Source organism: Protomyctophum bolini, assembly GCF_963924005.1.
Source record: "Protomyctophum bolini genome assembly, chromosome: 17".
NCBI lineage: Eukaryota > Metazoa > Chordata > Actinopteri > Myctophiformes > Myctophidae > Protomyctophum > Protomyctophum bolini.
The window spans coordinates 37,327,756-37,352,545 of NC_137878.1; the positions used below are offsets into that span (position 1 = coordinate 37,327,756).

Consider the following 24,790-nt stretch of genomic DNA (forward strand, 5'->3'; position numbering starts at 1 on the left):
TGCATTGGAGTCTATGGGCTCGCGAGAGTAGTAGTACGTGAACCACGTGACCGGGCTGTTTTCTGCCCCCTCAATATCGCAAGTCTTCTATTAGATGGCTCTGGGTATAGGAGGCGGATCCTTAAAAAGGGACACACTTCACCCCTTTTGCAACCAGATCTTATTAATGATGTTTGGGAGACAAGAAACACGTCCCTGCATGGGGTCTTTTATGTGGGTATAATGATGATGTGTGTTTTTAGATATTTCAGTATTTGTGTCATTCACAAATCCACTTACTTCCTGCAGGACTACATGTTGTCTCAGTAAGACAGCCCTTCCCCCTGTCCACAAGGAGGAGCAGTGCACCAAAGCATTATGGGAACTGTAGTCCATGCAGGAAGGAAGTGAGCCCATGCAGTGTCCATGACATCATGGACAGTAAAATATAAAATAAAATAAAACACACACACATTACCTATAGCACGTAATATGACTAGCACTAGCTATACTGTACTTACTGTACCTATAGTTCTTGCTGGGAGGAAAACAATAAAATAAATACATTTTAACGTGTTGAAATTGAGGGCAACCACAACTAACTTTAACAGGGCAAACAGACTATACCACTCTCTATACCACCTTTTGTCGACTAATACTATGATGAAAAACGTTCGCCTTTTTTCACTGACGAAAACTAAATGGAGACTAAATGAAAACTAAGCCATGATGACTAAGACTAAAACTAAGACGGAATATGTTGTCAATTTAGTCAAAAAAATCTAAACTAGACTAAAATGTTAGGAAGGAACTATAGTGGACAAAGAGATCCAGTATAAGTCATTTTACACTTGGTTGCATGCTGAAAATAGCAGATCTACAAGCTCACAATGCATTGCAAAGCGCCACACTGTCTGCAGCGTGTCACACACACACACACAAACACACACACACACACACACACACACACACACACACACACACACGCGCGCGTGGTTTTGACGGACCACTTTGAGATGCACTTGACTCGACGGCGGGTTTGTGTGTGCAGAGGGAGAATTGCAGACACTTTGCATCGCTCCGCACCAGACTCTGCCGGGCACTTTCACAGTTCACGGCACAAACAAGGAGTCTCGCTTGGCAGGGTGAAAATGTACTTCTTGCAGCCGACGGGATTTAGCCCATTCTGACCCGAGATCAGATTCTAAAAATGTCTTCTACATCCTGACAGTTTTCCATTCTGACCCGAGATCAGATTAAAAAAATGCCTTCTACATCCTGACAGTTTTCCATTCTGACCCGAGATCAGATTCTAAAAATGTATTCTACACCCTGACAGTTTTCCATTCTGACCTGAGATCAGATTCTAAAAATGTCTTCTACATCCTGACAGTTTTCCATTCTGACCCGAGATCAGATTCTAAAAAATGTCTTCTACATCCTGACAGTTTTCCATTCTGACCCGAGATCAGATTCTAAAAGATGTCTTCTACATCCTGACAGTTTTCCATTCTGACCCGAGATCAGATTCTAAAAATGTCTTCTACATCCTGACAGTTTTCCATTCTGACCCGAGATCAGATTCTAAAAATGTTCTTCTACATCCTGACAGTTTTCCATTCTGACCCGAGATCAGATTCTAAAAATGTCTTCTACATCCTGACAGTTTTCCATTCTGACCCGAGATCAGATAAAAAAAAAAATGTCTTCTATATCAGTCGCAGCTTCGATTTTTCAAAAATAGCAGACCTACAAGCTCGTAGCGCGCCACTCGGTGGCGCGCTATGAGCTTGTAGATCTGCTATTTTTCAATAGCTATAAAGCACAACGTAATGCTATAACACCAAAGGGGGTTCCCGCCCAGAATGGGTTAGTGAAAACCGCTTTGGCGGCACTTGGAAGCAGTGCAATTCACAGCCTCACCCTCTCCAGTGTGGCAGGGCTGTGATATCACGTGCAATGACCTCGTTATACGGCATGAGAAGGGGAAAGAAACTGAGGGGAAAAAAGGTGACATTCACATTCCAAAACGCTGGCTCTTATTATGATAGCTCTTCAAGGCACCAAAGAGTCTCTCACTCCTCTCCTCTCCTTTGCCTTGTGTTCGATAACCTTTTCCAGGGCTCCTGTCTATATAGTCTTTAACCAGGAGGGCAGTCAGACAGATATTTTGTGAAGCCACTAAGGAAATCGGGATTTCCTGAAAGTTCTGGCCTGTTGTGGCGCTGTCATTGGACCCAGAAAAACCCATAGCCCCATAGAAGTCCATGTATTTGGGCCCAACTTCACCTAGACTGTATTACCTTAATAAACATGGTCATGAATACTTTCTGCTTCCAGTCACTAGTTTAAAGTCTCATTTCTAATGTCATAATATTCTTTTTGGAAAATGGTCCCATTTATTAAAAAAATTACCATAAAGTCGCGCATGTTCTGAGGGGCGTGACTACCGTTACAGTCTATGAACGGGATCCCCCACCCACTCGAGTCAAAATAAAAACCAACGGAGAAGAAGGGGGGAAGTCCCGCCTCGTTGTCTGGGCCAGCCAATGGCCAGCTGGGCCAAAACGGATCTAGAAAGATGGCGACTTACAATACAAGGACTGACAGGCTTCATTTTACGTTCATGTTAGACCGGGAGAACGCTTTGTCCATATTTTTACAGTCTATGTCTTTAACCCAGTGGTTCCCAAAGTGGGGTCCGGGGACCCCCAGGGGTCCTTGAGGGAGTTCCAGGGGGTCCCCAGCTAAATGGACCCTTATGGGTATATGTAACTCTGGGTGTGTACAAACCATACACGGACCATACACTCTTAGACTCCCTTCAATACAAGTAAATAAATACATGATAACCCTTCCACAGTAGTATAGCTTTTTCATAGTTTAGATTATTTTGCATATTTTCCTGCCTCATTTGCATATTTAAAAATGTAAAAATGTGTAATACAATAAATCATTGTCTCCGTGTAAGTACTCAATTGGGGAAGTTTCGTGGTGATAATATAATATAGGTATAGTTTTGCCCATGTTCCAATTTTGGAGCTCTGGCTCATACATGGACTAAGAACCAAAAAGAACTGAACCGGTTCCCATTGGGAACCAAACGGTGGAAATGGAGTTAAATTAACATTGATTTTACACAAAATAAATTGGGGGTCCCAGAGATAGAAATGCCATTAAATGGGGAGTCCGTAGACTAATGCATGTCAAACCGGGAGTCCTTGTTACGGGTTAAGAATCACTGCCAGCCCAGAGCCGTAAAAACCTTCTCTTATGGAGGGCCCTGGCATAGCTCTTCAAATGGGGGGCCGGGGGGCCAATTAGTGTCAATTTGGGGGTCGTTGACATGACACAGTTTGGGGGCCACTGCTTCAAAAGGAAGCATGACATTAAAAGCTGTGACTCAGCGGGGGGGAGGGGGAGAAAATTGCATTTTATTTTTCATATCCAGACGCGAAAATGATGTTGAAATGATTACCTTCACAGCGAAGGTATAATCCGGGCTAGCATAATCACCACGATTAGACTAACAAAAGGGTGACCGACGGGAGCAATTTCCTCTATTTATTCTTTTTACAGCATCATGAGCTCATATCAAATAAAGCATAATATTCCCATCGCCCGAACCATGTTTGTTTGATGCTAATGGGGTTAATTAACAAACCCACAATCAACCACCAGCTATATCGCTACTAATGAATCAATGACAATGAGAAGAATACAAAGGCTGTAATGATGAGTCTGTGTGAGTAAGTGACAAAGCAACCACAACAACAACAACAATGCGCCACCATACCTCTAGCCTCGATACCCAGGCTTTCATTTCGTCTGCGCGAAAAATGAAAGCCTGGAGGAACGCATTGGCTGCCTTGGTCTAGAAGTGGGAGTCAACGCTTCCGGGTGGGCGTCGCTCCAAATTATGTGACGTAGCGCTTCACTAGGTGGGAGAGGAGTGGCCAGGGCTGACGGACAGATCGGTGAGATCCAATCAGGGCGTGCGCAAATCTCAGCCGGGACCCACCCCTATAGACCAGAAACTTAACACGTTAGCTCAGGCTACCATACCTCCAGACCAGGACGATGGAGAGGGCCATTAGATCTCCATACTCATATATAGCCCATATAATATATATAATAATAATAGCCGATCTACAAGTTCAAAACGCGTCGCATGGCGTTCTGTAGATCAGATGTGTGTCTGCAGTGCACACCAACAGAGAAACTAGAGGGGACGAGCCTGAGGCACCGTTCAACGTTTACAACATCCAACAAACAGTGTTCCATTATCACGAGCTTGTCTCGTCCAGATAGAGAACAAAACGCCAACCGTGAAAGGGAAATTGGCACACGGCGCGCTCACACACACACACACACACACACACACACACACACGCACACACTTGTACATTCCAACAAAATGCTAGATGAACCCCAAAGAATGAATGTCACGGTAGCATCTGGAAAATCCAGATGCTGTACTGTGTGTGGCAGACCGTGGTCAGAGGAGACTTCAACGCGCACACACACACACACGCGCACACACACGCGCACACACAGTCCTACCTGCACCAGGTTCCAGCCCTCCAGGGACTCTGCGATGATGGAGGTGACGGAGGGACACACGCCGCCGAAGATCATCAGGTGTTTGGGACCGTAGCATATGGCATCGAAGAACGCCCTCAGACCCTTGGCGTTGTCACACTGAGAGAGAGACACAGAGAGAGAGAGAGAGAGAGAGAGAGAGAGAGGGTTAGTACAACATCTTCCCAGGGATCAGGTATGTAGTGGGGGGGAGGGGAGGGGAGGCGGCAGTGGTTCAGGGGTTAGAGTGGCCGGATGTGGACCACAGGGTTCCCAGTTCGATCCCGGGCTCCCCCAGAGTTAGTGTCCTTGAGAAAGAATCTGAACTCCTAATTGCTCCTGATGTGCAGGTTGGTGCCTTGCATGGTTTCCTCTGCCATCGGTGTGTGAATGTGTGTGTGTGTGAATGGATGAATGTAATGCACAATCTATGTAAAGCGCCTTGGATAAAGGCGCTATATAAATGCGCCATCCTACCCCGTCTAGTAGGCCAAATCTAATTGAAAAACAAATAGCCGATCTACAAGATATTCAACCCCCAGTACTTTAGCCAACGTGCAGTCAAATGAGACCATTGAGTTAAGAAGAGCAGTGCTTACTTTAGAGAGAATGAATGAATGAGAGAGAGAGAATACATGAGAGAGAGAGAGAGAGAGAGAGGGGGGGGGTAGAGAGAGATGATGTTCATGTTAATCAGCAGAAGTATTTGTTCTGGACAGTGTTTGACTGTCAAGTCACCGACTTGTGTGCGTGCGTGTGTGTGTGTGTGTGTGTGTGCGTGCGTGCGTGCGTGCGTGCGTGCGTGCGTGCGTGCGTGCGTGTGTGTGTGTGTGCAAGAGAAATCACAGATTAGTGAGGCGCAGCCTGCCTTATCGATTCATCCCATCACACTTGATAAACCAATCAGTGAGACAGCTAATGAACGATGAACCAATCGGTGAGACGGTTGACAAAACGAACAACGAGTATACACGGACTGTTCCATTCATGGGGTTCCACTGCTGTTGTGCCACCAGCACCATCCATTCAAACATGTGGATCACTGGCTTCTTTCAAAACGGGCCTGGAACTCTTTGTCATGTCAAGGACCCCCAAATTGACCCCCCATTAGCCCCGCGGACCCCCGTGTGAAAGGATACGTCAGGGGCCCCATACATAAGAGAAGATTGTTACGGCTCTAGCAGTGATTCTCAACCCGTTTAATTTCAAGGACCCCCAGTTTGACATGCATTAGTCTACGGACATTTATATCTCTGCATGGGATCCCCAATTTATATTGTAAAATCAATGTTTATAGTATTAAATTAATTAATCAGTGCAGTTTATTTAAAAAACTATGCTGACTGTCGCGCGTGCACACACACACACACACACACACACCATGTTTGGTGACTGATCACAACATTGTGCGTGCGCAAAACAATGTAGCCTATAGGAGCACGCCCCTCTGATCCTCTGCTGCAGAATGCATCACTATGACAACCAGAGAGAGACAGAGAGAGAGAGAGAGAGAGACAGAGAGTAAAGGAAAAGTATGTGTGTTAGAGAGAAAGAGAGAGAGAGTAAAGGTATATGTGAGAGAGAGAGAGAGAGAGAGAGAGGGGAACAAACATGGGGTAGCGTAATATTGATTGACACGTGAGCTGGCTAATCAGGTTTGCTGTGATTTCCTGGTTTCCTGCGTTCGTTCTTAATATTTCCTATAGTGCACTGCACCCCTCCAGACAGACAGACAAACACCCGCCTCTCCTTACAGACAGACAGACAGACAGACAGTGAGGGGCGCTCTTATCATCATACATCAGCACATTCCTCATTCTTCAATCGTCACATTTTAAGCCCTCCACCAATCAAATCGCTAAATCATCGCTATACGGGGTGCACAACACAGACACACAAAGCTGGGCATAGGAGGGGCTCACGCCGCTCAAAAACACCACTAAAGGTCCTTGCAGACTGACGCGTTGTTCGGAAGAACGCTGCTAAAACATCCGAAAAACACAGCAGCATGCATGCTGTCCTGTGACGTTAATTGTGTTAGACCCATTTCATCCCCCTCTTCTCCGTGCTTGAAAGGCCAATGGCTTATATCTGCTCCAGACAATTTGTCCGTGAGAGAGAGAGAGAGAGAGAGAGAGAGAGAGAGAGAGAGACAGACAGAGAGAGAGATAGAGATAGAGAGAGGACGTGTCCATCAAATAGTCTTCCTTGCAAACGGACTGTCTTTCAACTGATAATTAAAGTACAAAGTTGCTACTGCAAAGTTTGAGTCTGCACGCATGCGCTCACGCACACAGTGTCACACACACACACACACACACACTCACACACACACACACACACACACACACACACACACATGCACACACCTGAATGAGAGCCAGGAGGCACAGGAGGAATAAGGCAGCAGGTGCAAACCGGAAAAATATATTATCACGTGCACACACAGTGCACGAGGACATCCTTCCACCATGTAAAACACATCCAGTCAGAATGAACAACACATACAGACAGTAACAGTATACGGTAGCACATAAAGTAATGAACAACAAATACAGTAACAGTATACTGTAGCACATAAAGTAATGAACAACACATACAGTAACAGTAATATACTGTAGCACATAAAGTCTGACACACCAGATAGGGGAAAACAAACACAACATGTTAATATACTGACTGACACCATCAGGGAATGGAGATAATGCTTTCACCATTATCTTAATATCTTCACCATTATCTTTTACCAAACCCATTTAGGACCAGATTCTATATACAAAATGTCTCCTAAAATCATGACAGTTTACCTGAAAAACCTATGTTTCTATGTCAGTGGTGCTCAAAGCTAATCAGAAACTCTGGATTAGACAGACAGACAGACAGACGCTGAACGTGGAGTGTGTGCTCGCGCGTGCGTGCATGTTTGAGTGCGTGCGTGCGTGTTTGAGTGCGTGCCCTCTCTGACACAGTCCCATCTTCTTTTTCAGAGAGCCACTTGACCTGGTTATCGGTCAGCAGAATGTGATTTTCCAACTGGACAGAGTGGAGAAATTGAAAAGACACTGAGCGTGTGCAGGAGGAGTGGAGAGACCTGGACACAGAACAGTGGCTTTTGGTGATTTAAGCACATGTTAGTTCACTCACACATAACTCACCAATAGATTTAACCAATATGTATTATAGAATGAGAATACGAGAATAAGTGTGCATATATTATTTTATCTTGGCGTTCGGCTCTGCTACATTTTTCTCCCTGCACTCGGCACAATCAAACACCATCAGTAAACATTAAGAGCAGGGAGATAGATATAGAATAAAAATCACACGCGTGTGAACTGAGTGGTGCAACTCCCCTCTCCCTCATTAGCAGGCAACAGTGCACAAATATGTGATATCTATGAAAATAAAATAAGAATCGTGTGAGAATCGTGATCTCAATTCTATAGTGGAGGAAAAATCGATATGCAGGGACGTCTGTGCCGCACTATAGGAGGCGGTATTGGCAGGAACATCTCCAGATTATGAACCCACCCTAGGATTCCCAACCCTATCAGTGTTCAACTTGGACCCAGTCAACAGTGTCCTCAGTTGTTGTGTTGTAGGGGGGGGGGCTTTTTTGTGTCGAAAAGAGGCTGCCTCAAAAGCTGTGTGGATTCGATGAGGACGGTTGGGGGAAGAAAATAAAAGAAAACCCCACTTAGCATCACGTCGTGCTTTAGCTATTGAAAAAGAGCAGATCTACAAGCTCATAGCGCGCCACCGAGTGGCGCGCTACGAGCTTGTAGGTCTGCTATTTTAGAAAAATCGAAGAGTGACTGACATAGAAGACATTTTTTTAAATCTGATCTCAGGTCAGAATGAAAACTCTCAGGATGTAGAAGACATTTTTAGAATCTGATGTCAGGTCAGAATGAAAACTCTCAGGATGTAGAAGACATTTTTAGAATCTGATCTCAGGTCAGAATGAAAACTCTCAGGATGTAGAAGACATTTTTAGAATCTGATCTCAGGTCAGAATGGGTTAATAATGAAACTGTCAGGATGTAATAAGACATTTTTAGAATCTGATCTCAGGTCAGAATGGGTTAAGGTGGTATAGATGGAGTTGGGAGTCTCTTCAAGACGCCACCACCTCCCTTCAGTTTATAAAACTACATAGAGACCAAGTACCGGTCGACAAGAAAACCCAAAACTCTCTCCTCTCTTTCGGTCGGCTCTCTCGCCCCACATCGGCGCCACGCACATAAGGGAAACTTTGACAGAAAAAAACTCGCTCACCTTATAGAAAATAGAAGTAAAACTCCTTAGTAATATAGCACTGACGAAGGTCTTAGGACCGAAACGTTTGCTTTTTAATTGCACTTTGAGCACAGAGCACTTTATGAGCAAGTCTCAGTTTTCTATAAGGTGAGCGAGTCTTTTTCTGTCAAAGTTTCCCCTATATCAGTGGTGCTCAATATGTCATGTCAAGGACCCCAACAATGATATATACAGTAATTGGCCACCGACTCCCATCTGAAAATATGTTGTTCCAGGAACACCTCAGAAGCAAAGAATTGAGTTAAAAACGTCCGCTCTGAAAGAATATATATTCAAAGATCTGTGCCGCATTTTCACGATTTAAAAAAACATAGCAGACCTACAAGCTTGCGCTATGATGAGCTTGTAGATCTGGTATTTTTCAATAGCTAAAGTATAACATAATGCTTAAAACACCTAAAGGGGTTCCCGCCCAGAATGGGTTATGTACAATGTCGAGGTAACCTTCAGTACTTCTGCTTCTACTCCACTACGTCTCAGAGGAGTGTTGTAGTTGTTACGTCCCCACCAAAAAGTTCTTCTGCTTCTACTGCACTACGTCTCAGAGGAGTGTTGTAGTGATTACGTCCCCACCAAAAAGTTCCAGGTGTTATTTTGTGAGAAAAAGTGCATTATTGGCTATTTCCCCTACCATAAGCCCTCAATGAATTGAATTGCATGGGGCATTGGGGTGCTAATTATTTCCAAATATTATTTTTTTACATACCCTCTCTTCATAATGTAAATAGCATCCCAAGCGGCACACTTTACTACCTTATTTCGATGGAAATAAGAAAATTAAGCACAAAAACCCATAACCCCCATTGAGGGCTTATGGTAGGGGAAATCGCCAATAATGCACTTTTGCAAACAAAATAACACCTGGACCTCTTTGGTGGGGACGTAATAACAACTACAAATAAAAGATAAGAAAACCTTCTAGTATGGAATTACTTGATTGAGTACTTATTTCTCTCCGACCACTGACACACAGTATAGGAGGCGGATGTGCCTCGGTGTGGAATGAGGCGTATATAGGATGTGATTAGGCATAGCGTGTGTGGGGGGGGGTGGTTTGGTTGGTTGGCGGGTTCCTTATCTCGGCCGTGGCAGCTGAATAAAAACAGCATGCTTTCAAAGACAGATTTACATATTATTGTAAGTTACGTTCTCTCTCTCTCTCTCTCTCTCTCTCTCTCTCTCTCTCTCTCTCTCTCTCTCTCTCTCTCTCCTCTCTCTCTCTCTCTCTCTCTCTCTCTCTCTCTCTCTCTCTCTCTCTCTCTCTCTCTCTCTCTCTCTCTCTCTCTCTCTCTCTCTCTCTCTCTCTCTCTCTCTCTCTCTCTCTCTCTCTCTCAGCGAGTTTTTGTTGTGTTGCGTTCCTCGGCTCGTAAGCATGTGGCGGCAAAAAGGAGCCAAGCTAGTTTGTTTTGTAATGACAACAAGGTGGAGATACATAAGACTGACTTACAGTAGATAGACTTATGATGGAGACATTGCGTGCGTGCGTGCATCAAAAGTAACATTTTTGTACATGTACAAAAATGTTACTTTTCAGGATTACAATTAAAAAGCATCAAAAGTACAGAGTCATTAACGGTCACATTATTATTGCATCTTCAATATCCGCGATTCTTTTTTTTTTGTGGCCGATATGGCCGATTTCAACATGCTACCGTTCATATCGCGCATCACATAATCAAGAGTATAGCAGATCAACAAACTCAAAACTTGTGGCTTGGCGCCGCATGTGGAGCTTGCAGATCTGCTATACTAGTCTGGATGCTCTTGTGTGATTAAGTACCTCACGAATACGAGAGGTTTCTGCGGGGCGACGACATATAGACGGGGGTCTGAAAGGGCAGGCTTTGAAGAGTGACAGTAACCGTGCACATCACTTTTTAATGCACTGAGCTAAGGGCTGCCAGCTGTGAACAGTCATCGTTGACCCCTGTGTGTGTGTGTGTGCGTGTGTGTGTGTGTGTGTGCGTCTCTCTCTAAGCTATAAGGGCTGCCCATGCTGTGTACAGTCATGGGTGACCTTCAGCGGGGAGGTCTTTGTAAAGGTCGACTCACAGAGATGAATGACATGACGACTCTGCACTGGACTCCTTCAGGACAGTTTCCACAGAGACCATGCAGTGGTTTTCATATCCTTAAATGCTTCAATGCAGTGGTTTTCATATCCTTAATGCTTCAATGCAGTGGTTTTCTCTATCCTTAAATGCTTCAATGCAGTGGTTTTCCTATCCTTAAATGCTTCAATGCAGTGGTTTCATATCCTTAAATGATTCAATGCAGTGGTTTTCATATCCTTAAATGCTTCAATGCAGTGGTTTCCTATCCTTAAATGCTTCAATGCAGTGGTTTTCATATCCTTAAATGCTTCAATGCAGTGGTTTTCATATCCTTAAATGCTTCAATGCAGTGGTTTCATATCCTTAAATGCTTCAATGCAGTGGTTTCATATCCTTAAATGCTTCAATGCAGTGGTTTCATATCCTTAAATGCTTCAATGCAGGTGATACGACCTCCACACGGACAGAACTAGAGTTCTCAACAGGCCCGAAAATTAAGGCCTGGCACTACCTGACTATCAAACCATATATTCGTCTGGAACCAGGCTATTACCCAAACCAGGGCCCAGGATATGCAAATACGGAGGCGGGACATTGCATAAAAAAAACTAATCCTGAGAGGGATGAGGCTAATATCCACACAGGTATCGCTACGCGAGGCTAAACACCCCTATACCGTCAGGGCATTCCAGGGCCTGGTCTCAGCCCCGCAGTCGGAAAAGAGTGAGAGAGAGTGAGAGAGAGAGTGAGAGAGAGAGTGAGAGAGCGAGAACGAGTGCTGCTCTTTTTGGTGCCATAGTGGTGGACACACACAAACACGACTGAGGCAATATCAGCGTGACCCCAAGCGGCAGGACCCCGGCCCGAACCCCACCCGAGGTGCTCATTGGTTTGCACTAAAGCGTGTCGCTCGCACACACACACACACACACACACACACACACACACACACACACACACACACACACGGGGTGGAGACAATATCGACTCGGAACGGATCGCGGTTTCTCTCCTCGGCTATAGGCTGGAGGGGGGGGTGGGGCAGGGGGGGTGGGTATGGGGGTCAGTTGATGAGGTTCAGCGATCCAATTCCAACTTCCTTCAAGGTTCACTGATGGCCGTCAGCTGTTGACCCGTGGAAGAGGGGGGTGGGGGGGAGGGGGGGGGGGACTTGTACAAGAGAGAATGCAAGCTGCTGCTGCTGTTTGTCGTCAGAAAAAAACCAACACGAAACACGAAGACAGAGGAGGAAAAATGATTAATTATGCTCCACGACGCATGCCAGGGGTCAGCCGGGGTCAGTCGTGCTATAATCTGGTGGTTACGTCGGCGAGGCAATTTCAATTCCCACATGCAGATGACGTAGTACATGCGTTAATGGGCACGCACGCACGCACACACACACACACACACACACGCGCGCGCACGCACAGGCAGCACTTGAGCGTCAACATTTGTACTTGATTGCACATCCCCGTGCGTGCGTGCGTGCGTGCCACTGAGCAACTTCCATCGAAACGAATAGTCAGTCCAGTCCTCTATCCGTTATAACTCTAATGGGTGGAACGCGGGTGTCGAATTTGAAGTCGGTGTACTTTTGGTACTTAAAAGTACATTTTTGACACAATACTTTTGTACTTTTACTCGAGTCTGGATTTTCGGTGGTGAGGTGACCACCGCTCCGGTGGTGAGGTGACCACCGCTCCGGTGGTGAGGTGACCACCGGAGCTGAAATAACGTTGAGCGGTGGTGAGTAAAAACAGAGAGAAGGGCTGGAGCGGTGGCGGTGGTTTGCTCTTCACCACAGCTCGTGACGTCATGTTGTAGTTCGGTGGTCACCTCAGTGACGTCATGTTGTAGTTCGGTGGTCACCTCACCACCGAAAATCCAGACTATATGGATAACGCTTTAGAAATCCGGGATTTTACATGTAAGAGTATTTCTACTACTTTCACTGAAATAAAAAATAAAAACACGATTACTTTTTCCACCAGTAACTGCCAGCAGCCTCAAACGACACAGCGTTATATAGATGGTGTCAATCTCTCTGTCAATCTCTCTCTCCTTCCTTCCACCACCTCCTCTTCTCCCATCTGTTGTTCTCTCATTTTATATACGATCTCATTCCAGTCAGGTTGCCTGCAAGGCCATATTCCTTCCCCATCCTGTCTGTCTTTCTCCTTCTTGGAGTGCATTGTGCATGAATGATATGCTATCAATCAGACAGCATTGTACTCTCAACTGCTAAAGGAACTCACACTCCTCTTTGCCATCAGGTGTTCTTATCATCCCCACACGATAGATATGTATCACGAGACGAGAGGCCGCGATACGATAGTATATCGAATTCCTTTGATTCCAAATAATAACCAATTCAGGGTAGGTATTGCCAACAACCTCACGAACCATATCATTATCCACGCATGATAACAGCATCCTAAAGGTTAGCAAGGAATATCACCTCTGATACTAAGCATGTGTTGTATGGAGAATATAGGTCGCTATGCCTTCAGGAAGGAGATATGGTGTATACCAGAAAATAAGGTCAGACTAAAGAGGTCCTTTGTTCACCAGTCGACTTTGAGGCTTAATCAGGAGGTGTATTGTAGCTACGGGGTAATCTAGGCGGTGGATATTGCTCTTGTCTTCATGTATGTAAATTGTCTTGTTCTTTGTGTTATGTCAAATGTGTGTACTGTATATGTGTTCTGCATACTTGGCTATACTGGGTCACAAAACAAATTTCAGTGTGAACTGACAATTAAGTAAAATTATATCATATCACGATACAGAGTCCTAGATCATACATGGCAACTGGTGGCCCAGGCCCCAGGGGGGCTACATGCGGCCCCCACCATTCACTTTGAAAGAATATATATTAAAAGATTTGCCCTACATTTTTACGATTTTTCAAAAATAGCATTTTCATAGTGCGCCCTTTCCGGGGGTCCCACCCCAGTCAAAAACTTTGAGAACCCCTGGCCTGCCCTATAGATCACCTATAGGCCTGCCCTATAGATCACCTATAGGCCTGCCCTATAGATCACCTATAGGCCTGCCCTATAGATCACCTATAGGCCTGCCCTATAGATCACCTATAGGCCTGCCCTATAGATCACCTATAGGCCTGCCCTATAGATCACCTATAGGCCTGCCCTATAGATCACCTAAAGGCCTGCCCTATAGATCACCTATAGGCCTGCCCTATAGAGCACCGTTGAGAACCCCTGGCCTGCCCTACGTGTATATAGATCACCGATTGCAAATGTTTTGTTTGACAAATATATTGTCAGACATTTTAAAGTTTCCAAACCAAATTTGAAAAACTTAGTGGATAACATTTAAACAAACGGCAAGGGGGAAAAAACAGGTTTTGATGGATAAATGCAAAAGATTTATTCATAATATTGTAACTGCCAAACGGCAAGGGAAAAAACTCTATATTCTAGTATCAAATATCAGACCTCTCCTCTCCTGCCTTCTACCTCCCCTCTCCTCTCCTCTCCTCTCCTCTCCTCTACCCCTCTCCTCCTCTCCTCCACCCCTCTCCTCTCCACCCCTGGGTTGATTGGCTGGTTTTAGTGGGATTATACTTTGGTGTGTCCCTCTCCTCTCCTCTCCTCTCCTCCCTGGTCGTTTTAGCAGCGGTAAGTTCCAGCTGTGTCTGTCACAACAACCTGTAATAGGCTTAACCGCCGCCTCTGCCTTCTGCCTCACGCAGATTGATAATAAAAGGCGGCAATGTGTTCCGTCGCGATTTGACGAACCACTGGCCAATTTGAGCTTATCGCACCTGTGTGTGTGCGCGATGTGAGTGTATGTACGTGCGCGTGTATGAGTCTATGTACGTGCGCGTGTGTACAAAGAGTATACTATATTGTCAGCCTGCATGTCAGGCTCGGCTCCAGGATGAAAATAAAGAGTCGACTAAAACGAAAAACGAAAAATGTCCGTCGAGTACCTTTTTTCACTGACGAAAACTAAATGGAAACTAAATGAAAACTAGGCTACGATGACTAAAACCAAGACTAAATATATACCAACAATTTCGTCAACAAATAAAAACTAATGTTAGGGAGGGACTAGTGGACGAGAGATCCAGTACAAGTCATTTTACACTTTGTTGCATGCTGAAAATAGCCACAAATGGCAACAGGCCAACAGGACACACACCTAGGCCCGTCTCCGCTCGATCATGATTGGAGGAGGGGGTTCGATCGAGAAGAAAGTTAGCACGATGAGTGATGCGTTTGTGTGTGGACGAGTCTGACTGAGGCCCTCTGTGATCAAGATCTCTCTCGCTCTCTCTCTCTCTCTCTCTATCTATCTCATTGACTAGAGAGTTCAATAAACACTTGTAAGTGTCTGGATGAAAGAGTGTCCTCTACATCAGCGGTTCCCAAACCTTTTTGGCCATGCATGCACCCCCTGTTACCCTCCTGACCTGTAGCTGACGCACCCCACCTACATGGACATTTAAATGGAATAAAAGCTATACATTACCTATATGACACTTACGCACATATATATGATATACCTGAATATGGCATATATATGCAGCACAGGCTATATTCTGCATATACTTGCCATATATTGGCATAATATGTTAATGTATTGATTATAAAACCATATAGCGCCACCATTAGCCTTTTCATGTCGCGCACCACAAGGGGTGCACGCACCACAGTTTGGGAACCACTGCTCTACATAAATGCCCTATATATTGTACCAGCTCTACTGTATATATGCATGATGAAGGGATAGATATAGATCAGTAAGAGAGAGCATATATACAGTAGTACTATCTGTGAATGCGAGACATTTAAGTGCGGTGACTTCTCTCGTTGAGGTGTTTAACTTGACTTCAGTTCAATAATAAGCTGTATATTATCAAAACTATTCATTCTCATCTCGTTATATTTTCCACTTCCATATGAAATGGGGATCAGAGTGGACTCTCTCTTCACTCTGGTCTATAGTCCAATGCTCCATGGGCTCCGCTGTCTAAATGTTATACCACAGGCGGGTTGGGGTTGGGGGGGTTCATGCACGGATCACTCTCGCACGCATACAGTCTAACCTCGCCTCACCAGGCCTTTCCACCACCTCGGAGGAAAAGCCTGGTCTCTGTTTCAAAAGTCTGTATGATCCTGTCGGGGAGAGGATGATATCGTTACGTCATGTTGTAAGTATTGTTTTGTAGTCGACACGTCAGGCAGGAAAAGGAAGGTTCCTTCCTTTTCCCTCTCAATAGAAGCTCTCGTAGCCTGTATAGCTTTTATTGAGAAAAATCGGTTTGAGGGAAAAGGAAGTTGCCGCCTGTTGTTCCTGCCTGTCGACTATACAAAACAATACTATGTGGAGGATTAGTCAGCATTCTGTATAGCTATGCAGGGTAAGGCATATAATCTCCTTTAGATGTTGAACTATTGACCGCGCTGCCCCGCCTTACTGTATATCAGGCTTAATAATGCCCGGCATATGTTTTAGTAATCACCGCCCGCAGGGTGGGGGGGGGGGGGGGTGTGACAATAAGGGAATAAAGGGATTGAATGAATGAAGGAGAGGACAGGAGAGACAGGAGCTACGCCTTTTCATTGTTACGTTGAATGAATGAACAATTTACGGCCGTCTTTCAGGCTATAGAGACTGCCTTATGTTTAAAGTTACCTTTGAACAGCCAAGTGCAGCGACCGACCGCTGAGTTGCTGGTCATTAAAATCCACTTTAAAAACAGTGTAATCGCTTGGTAAATGGTAAATAAATGGTGCATTTATATAGCGCCTTTGTCCAAGGCGCTTTACAGATTGTGCATTACATTCACCCGTTCACAGACACACATTCATACACCGATTGCGGCGGAAGCCATGCAAGGCACCACCAACCAGCACATCGGGAGCAATTTGGGGTTCAGTGTCTTGCCCAAGGACACTTCGACATATAGACACTAGACAGGAGGAGGAGCCGGGATTCGAACCGCCGACCCATGGATCATTGGACGACCTGCTCTACCTCCTGAGCCACAGCCGCCGAACAACAATCTCTTATTGTTGTTAGTGTTGAAAAGTATTCCAAAGTGCCGTCGACCACAACAGACCGGACGGGGCAGCCAGCCGCACGCTAGCTAAGCTTTCCCTGCATTGTAAACAATATGGGACTCAATTTCCCTTAAAGAAGAAAGAAGCCTGGTTAACATGGACATTAACATTGTACTATGATGTGATATGCATATACCGTTATAATACGGTGCACTGACTTGACTGGCAGCGCATTGTGTTGTGTGTGAGAGTAAGTGGTTTTACATGGAGCGGTTATAATATTATCGATCCTTCCAGGAACAGTTTCTACACTCCCCGGGGAAGAGGGAGGCTTCCCCTCCTCCCTCCCTCCCTCTCTACTGGGGGTGATTCTATCTTAGTTGTCTATGTCAGTTATATTACCACCAGGCACTAGACGTGTTACCAAGATGGATGCTGGTGTGTTTGTGCGTGTGTGTGCGTGTGTGTGTGCACACGTGCGTGGTAATATGCCATCACCCTCCACAGAGGTGGTATATGCACTACCGTTCATCTGTCACCATCAATGTGCACCCACAATATCCTCCCTTTTCTTTTTTCCCCCCATTGTATTTATTTGTATGTCAAACACACACAGCATGCATTGCACATTCGTACATAATGCAGAGAGGGTAAATGGTTGCATTTATATAGCATCTTTATCCAGGGTGCATTACATAATATTCACACACACACACACACACACACACACACAGTCACACACACGGGGAGGAAACCATGCGAGGCACCAACCTGCTCATCGGAAGCAATTATAGGGGTTCAGAATCCCTCTCAAGGACACTTTGACACAAACTCCTGTACTAACAAAGTCTATAGTAATTTACTACTATACTATAATATACTATACTATACTATACTAGTGAGGACTTCAGCTCTACGAGCTTGTAGGTCTGCTATTTTTGAAAAGTCGTGAAAATGAGGTGCAAATCTTTGAATATATATTTCATAGCGAACATTTTTAACTAAAATATTTGCTTTGGAACAACATATTTTCAGATGTTGGTCCGTGGCCCAATAGAGGGGCTTCTGGGGGTCCTTGACATGAAAAAGGTTTGGGCACAACTGATATGGAAACATGGGGTTTTTCAGAAAACTATTAGGATTTTAGAAGCCTTTTTAATCCAGTCCTAAATGGGTTAACACATTACCGGTCGCTCAGATCGGTGAACAGGATCCACCACCACGCTATAACCCCAACCCCTGAATCTAACCTCTGCCTATAATAAGCCTGAATGATTCCTAACCCTAACCCCTGAATCTAACCTCTGCCTATAATAACCCTGAACGATTCCTATTCCTAAGTCTGCTGTGAATCTAAATCTGTTGTTTTGCCCACCATCTCTCTTGTGTCTCTCATTTCTCGAGCTCTATTATATTCTTGTGTGGTTATACACATTTGGTCCTTCACAAGCATACGACACACGTATGCACGCACGCACACATATACACACACACACACGCACGCAAGCACACACTGTGCGCACAGGGGGCCTCAGGTTGCTTATTTGAGTGCAGTAATTTGCCATTAGCGTTGGAGGGACAGACAGACAGACACGTTGCAGCTGGCTGGCTTTGGCTCACTGCCGCTAACAAGGCATTTCATCATTGTTAGCCCCGGACTGCTGCTCTGATCAGCTCCTGTTGTTGATGTCACAAAGCAACACGCACACACATGCACACACGTGTGCATACACACACGTGTGCATACACACACACACACACACACAGAAATACAGAGGTAGACGTATATTTTGTCTGTCAGGTGGACTCCTCACAAGTGCAAAACTATTGCTTTTCAGGATTCAATTTAATTAAATATTTTTTAGCAGATCCACTTTTCGAGCTTGCATATCTGTTTTAATGGCGGTAATTTACAAAAGAATACACAAAAAAGTGGATATAAGAGGTATTTTTTCCTGACGGCGACGATCACAGAAATAAACAAATACGTGAAACGGACGCGCGCACAATTCTGTCCAAACCCGTCTGGATATATGATGCATTTGCCGATATATTTCTGTCCGATAGCGATAACTGTTACCGTGCACTGCGTGCAGTGTAAGTAGAGTTGTTGGAATTGAATCCACCAAAGTCTAGAGAAACCATTTCCCTCAGAAGAACATACAATATACCGGAACAAAAACATTTGACTGCTAGGAGGAAATTGCTATACTTTTCAAAAGCCATGAGTTTTCGCTCCCAATCGCCAATAGCACACGCAACAAAGAAAAGCAATTACACCAACAGACCCAAAGCAACCATAAATTGTAGGCAAAATAAATTATAAAAATGAAACATAGAAATGGACACCACCAGTGTTACCAATACTGCTTATTATAAGCAAGTTTTGGCTTGTTTTTCTGTGAAGTCACTAAAAATACGGGGAAGCAGCTTTTTGCTTCTACGGGCCGACGGCGTGGAACAAACTCCCACTGTACCTTCGACAGGCAGCCTCTGGAGACATTTTTTAAAGCACAGCTCAAGACCCACTTCTACACCCTTGCTTTGAATTGATCTTTTAATTTTTGTTATTCATTCCTCACTGTATTGCATTACTGCTTGTTTTTTTTTAATGTTTATGCCTTGCTTGTCTTTTCATTTTTTCTCCATTGCTCTGTAAAGCACTTTGAGCTGCATTGTCATGTCATGAAAGGTGCTATAAAAATAAAGTTTTATTTATTATTGTCGGTATTGGTAGTTGTGCTGTTGTCGGGGGCTTGTTTCAGGTGACAATTATTACTCAATTATCATTCTGACTATCTGAATAAGTCAGAAGCTCATAGGATGTGAACATTTAACGACAGAACTCGAGTATAGTCCTTCACTGGGTACTTTTTTACTCTTATACTCTTATACAATTCTATCAGAGAATTACTTTTACTTCTGTTACTGTTATTAAAGTGACAATAATGTCAACTTTGTTTTGTTGCTATTCTAGCACCCATCTCTACTACACATTGACACAGATGATAGATCTTTTTCAGCAGCATTTCTTTGGCGATTCAAATTTATAGGATTCAAATTTATAAAAAATGTTTTAGCAGATCCGCGTTTTGAGCTTGCGCATCTGTTTTGATGGCGGTAATTTACGAAAAAATATGGATATAAGAGGTATTTTTTCCTGACAGCGACGATCACAGAAATAAACAAATACCTGAAACGGACGCGCGCACAATTCTGTCCAAACCCGTCTGGATATATGATGCATTTGCTGATATATTTCTGTCCGATAGCGATAGCTGTTACCGTGCAGTATAAGTAGAGTTGTTGGAATTGAATCCACCAAAGTCTAGAGAAACCATTTCCCTCAGAAGAACATACAATATATCGGAACAAAAACATTTGACTGCTAGGAGGAAATTGCTATACTTTTCAAAAGCCATGAGTTTTCGCTCCCAATCGCCCAATAGCACACGCAACAAAGAAAAGCAATTACACCAACAGACCCAAAGCAACCATAAATTGTAGGCAAAATAAATTATAAAAATGAACATAGAAATGGACACCGCCAGTGTTACCAATACTGCTTATTATAAGCGAGTTTTGGCTTGTTTTTCCTGTGAAGTCACTAAAAAATACGGGGAAGCAGCTTTTTGCTTCTAGGGGCCGACGGCATGGAACAAACTCCCACTGTACCTTCGACAGGCAGCCTCTGGAGACATTTTTAAAGCACAGCTCAAGACCCACTTCTACACCCTTGATTTTAATTGATCTTTTATTTTTTGTTATTCATGTCCTCACTGTATTGCATTACTGCTTGTTTTTTTTTATTTTATGCCTTGCTTTTCTTTTCTTTTTTTCTCCATTGCTCTGTAAAGCACTTTGAGCTGCATTGTCATGTCATGAAAGGTGCTATACAAATAAAGTTTTATTTATTATTGTTGGTATTGGTAGTTGTGCTGTTGTCGGGGGCTTGTTTCAGGTGACAATTATTACTCTATTATTATTTATTCTGACTATTTGAATAAGTCAGAAGCTCATAGGATGTGAACATTTAACGACAGAACTCGGAGTAGTCCTTCACTGGGTACTTTTTTACTCTCAAGGTCATTACACACTGGCGAATTAGCGACGCGATGCGAATAAGCGATCTGAAAATGCGAAATATTGCATGTTGCAGTTCGCCTGCAAACCTCTGCAAAATACGACACCAGAGAGAACAAATAAAGAGCGAAAACGGTCGCATTTTCGCACATTCGCCACTGATGTGGAAGCTTGCATGGACTTCAATTGTTTGGTTTTTTTTAAATGCGAATTATTCGCACGAATATATCGCGTCGCCAATTCGCCAGTGTGTAATGACCTTTATACTCAAACAATTATATCAGACAATTACTTTTACTTCTGTTACTGTTATTAAAGTGACAATAATGTCAACTTTGTTTTGTTGCTACTCTAGCAGCGATCTCTACTACACATTGACACAGATGATAGATCTTTGTCCGCAGCATTTATTTTCACCGTTTCAATCTACCTCAATTATCTGTTCTATTGTGTTATCCCCTCCCCTCCCCTCCCCTCTGCAGAAAACTCTGAAAGAAAAGTCCAATGCTTTGATTTATATCACTCTCCTCCTACTATAACGTCTCTGTCCGTTTGGAAACCTCATTATGTCCAAAACTGTTGCCTTTCAGGCAAACAAAACATCAAAAACATCTTATGGACTATAACTATATAGAAACGCGTTTCGAGCTGGTCAATCTGCTACTTTTCGATACTTCCGTGCGGACGCTGCAGCGTGATGAAGTCGGCCGTTCATTTACAAAATAATATTAACCCATTTATTAGGCCTGATTTAGGCACATTTTCACGATTTTTAAAGTAGATCTGCTATTTTTCAATACCTAAAGTAACAATGCTTCAAAACACCAAAAGAAGTTCCTGCCCAAAATCGGTTAATAATAATTAAAAACGTGCAGATAGGAGGTTTCTGCCCAACAGCAATGATATCCTTTTCTCCCTCTCACGCCATCCCCCCCCCCTCCCTCCACACACCCCTACTCTCCCAGTATTGAGCCTCTTATACACTATAAACTTCAATTGTATAGGCTTCAATATAACTATTGATTAACGTCCAAGTCATTGTTGCAAGCTAATGATCGGCTAAATATAGGCTGTATACCGGCGGCTATACTGCCTCAGCCCGGCCGCCCACCCAACCTCCCTCCCACCCACCCAGAGAGTGGTGGATAGGCACACGGTTGGCATGACAACAACACCCGTCAAAGCACCACGGTCTGAGAGAGAGAGAGAGAGATTTGGCCATTGCTCAAACCTGCATCTCGGTCCTTCATTTTTAAGCACTTGAACCCTATAGCTATTCCGAGGGAGAGACAACCGCCAAATCAAATAACAGCTGATCTTATACAACCTCACAATTAACATGCATGACACGTTGTGAGGTTGTAGATTAGAGGCAATTCTTGGCCAAGACATTTTGTGTATATAGACACAAAAAAAAACAGTCAAACACAGTCGCATAACTCCGGTATGGAGGGAGGGTTTGCAAGTGGTTTGTTCTGTGTGTTCTTTTTTTTCTTTTATCATTTTTATCCCACGATTTTGTAACCCATTTTTCACCCTTATGTCAATTATCTAATGTGATCCTGGGCTCTACACACCCTCCGCCAACCTGGGGAGAGCAACGGACTTGAACTCATGCTTCCTTCATGCATTGTGAGTGTCCAAGTTGCTCCTTTACACCCGACAGGGGGGAGTTTCCCTGGTTGGACGTAGCGCGTGGAAGGAACACGTTATTCCAAACAGTTCCTTTCCCCTCCAGCAGGCGCCCCGGCTGGCCAGGGGGAGGTAGTTTAGAGACCAGGATTACTGAATGTTTTTGTGAGGGTACCAGGATTCAGAGCGTTATTCATCTACCTACTGTACCAAAAAGTCATAATATATGATATTCTGCGTCCCTCCATTCCACGCACGGGTGCCCTCAAATGACGCGCATGGATGTGCTAGAATTGGACAATAATCATGATCCATTCCATATACAGTACAGCGCTACAATCCGTCTGGAAGCTATACGGGCTCTGGGGTAGAGCCAGCGCTGCCTGCGCCCAGTTGATCCCATATAGGAATGCATTAGGTTGTATGAGGCTCATACAGGCTTGGTAAAGGAATGCATTAGGTTGTATGAGGGGCTCATACAGGCTTGGTAAAGGAATGCATTAGGTTGTATGAGGCTCATACAGGCTTGGGACAGGAATGCATTAGGTTGTATGACTGAGGCTCATACAGGCTTGGTAAAGCAATGCATTAGGTTGTATGAGGCTCATACAGGCTGGGGAAAGCAATGCATTAGGTTGTATATGAGGCTCATACAGGCTTGGGAAAGGAATGCATTAGGTTGTATGAGGGGCTCATACAGGCTTGGTAAAGGAATGCATTAGGTTGTATGAGGCTCATACAGGCTTGGGACAGGAATGCATTAGGTTGTATGACTGAGGCTCATACAGGCTTGGTAAAGCAATGCATTAGGTTGTATGAGGCTCATACAGGCTGGGGAAAGCAATGCATTAGGTTGTATATGAGGCTCATACAGGCTTGGGAAAGGAATGCATTAGGTTGTATGAGGGGCTCATACAGGCTTGGTAAAGGAATGCATTAGGTTGTATGAGGCTCATACAGGCTTGGGACAGGAATGCATTAGGTTGTATGAGGCTCATACAGGCTTGGTAAAGGAATGCATTAGGTTGTATGACTGAGGCTCATACAGGCTTGGTAAAGGAATGCATTAGGTTGTATGAGGCTCATACAGGCTTGGTAAAGGAATGCATTAGGTTGTATGACTGAGGCTCATACAGGCTTGGTAAAGCAATGCATTAGGTTGTATGAGGCTCATACAGGCTGGGGAAAGCAATGCATTAGGTTGTATATGAGGCTCATACAGGCTTGGGAAAGGAATGCATTAGGTTGTATGAGAGGCTCATACAGGCTTGGTAAAGGAATGCATTAGGTTGTATGAGGCTCATACAGGCTTGGGAAAGGAATGCATTAGGTTGTATATGAGGCTCATACAGGCTTGGGAAAGGAATGCATTAGGTTGTATGAGAGGCTCATACAGGCTTGGTAAAGGAATGCATTAGGTTGTATGAGGCTCATACAGGCTTGGGAAAGGAATGCATTAGGTTGTATATGAGGCTCATACAGGCTTGGGAAAGGAATGCATTAGGTTGTATATGAGGCTCATACAGGCTTGGGAAAGGAATGCATTAGGTTGTATGAGGCTCATACAGGCTTGGTAAAGGAATGCATTAGGTTGTATGAGGGGCTCATACAGGCTTGGTAAAGGAATGCATTAGGTTGTATGACTGAGGCTCATACAGGCTTGGTAAAGGAATGCATTAGGTTGTATGAGGCTCATACAGGCTTGGTAAAGGAATGCATTAGGTTGTATGACTGAGGCTCATACAGGCTTGGTAAAGGAATGCATTAGGTTGTATGAGGCTCATACAGGCTTGGTAAAGGAATGCATTAGGTTGTATGACTGAGGCTCATACAGGCTTGGTAAAGGAATGCATTAGGTTGTATGAGGCTCATACAGGCTTGGGAAAGGAATGCATTAGGTTGCATGAGGCTCATACAGGCTTGGGAAAGGAATGCATTAGGTTGTATGAGGCTCATACAGGCCTGGGAAAGGAATGCATTAGGTTGTATGAGGGGCTCATACAGGCTTGGTAAAGGAATGCATTAGGTTGTATGAGGCTCATACAGGCTTGGGGAAAGCAGCCCCTCGAAAAACCAAAGATTTATAGGTGAGCGAACAACAGC

General features: G+C 44.2%; 1 protein-coding gene across 1 annotated transcript in view; it reads right to left on the minus strand.

Annotated features, from left to right (window-relative positions):
- The window catches only part of gabbr2 (gamma-aminobutyric acid (GABA) B receptor, 2), a gene marked incomplete at both ends in the record, with an annotated part of 411,098 nt that overhangs the window by 306,834 nt on the left and 79,474 nt on the right, over positions 1–24,790 (minus strand). Inside the window, one exon of the mRNA XM_080787246.1 lies at positions 4,543–4,680. Coding sequence (XP_080643372.1) covers positions 4,543–4,680 — 138 coding nt within the window. The remainder of the gene's footprint in view (positions 1–4,542; positions 4,681–24,790) is intronic.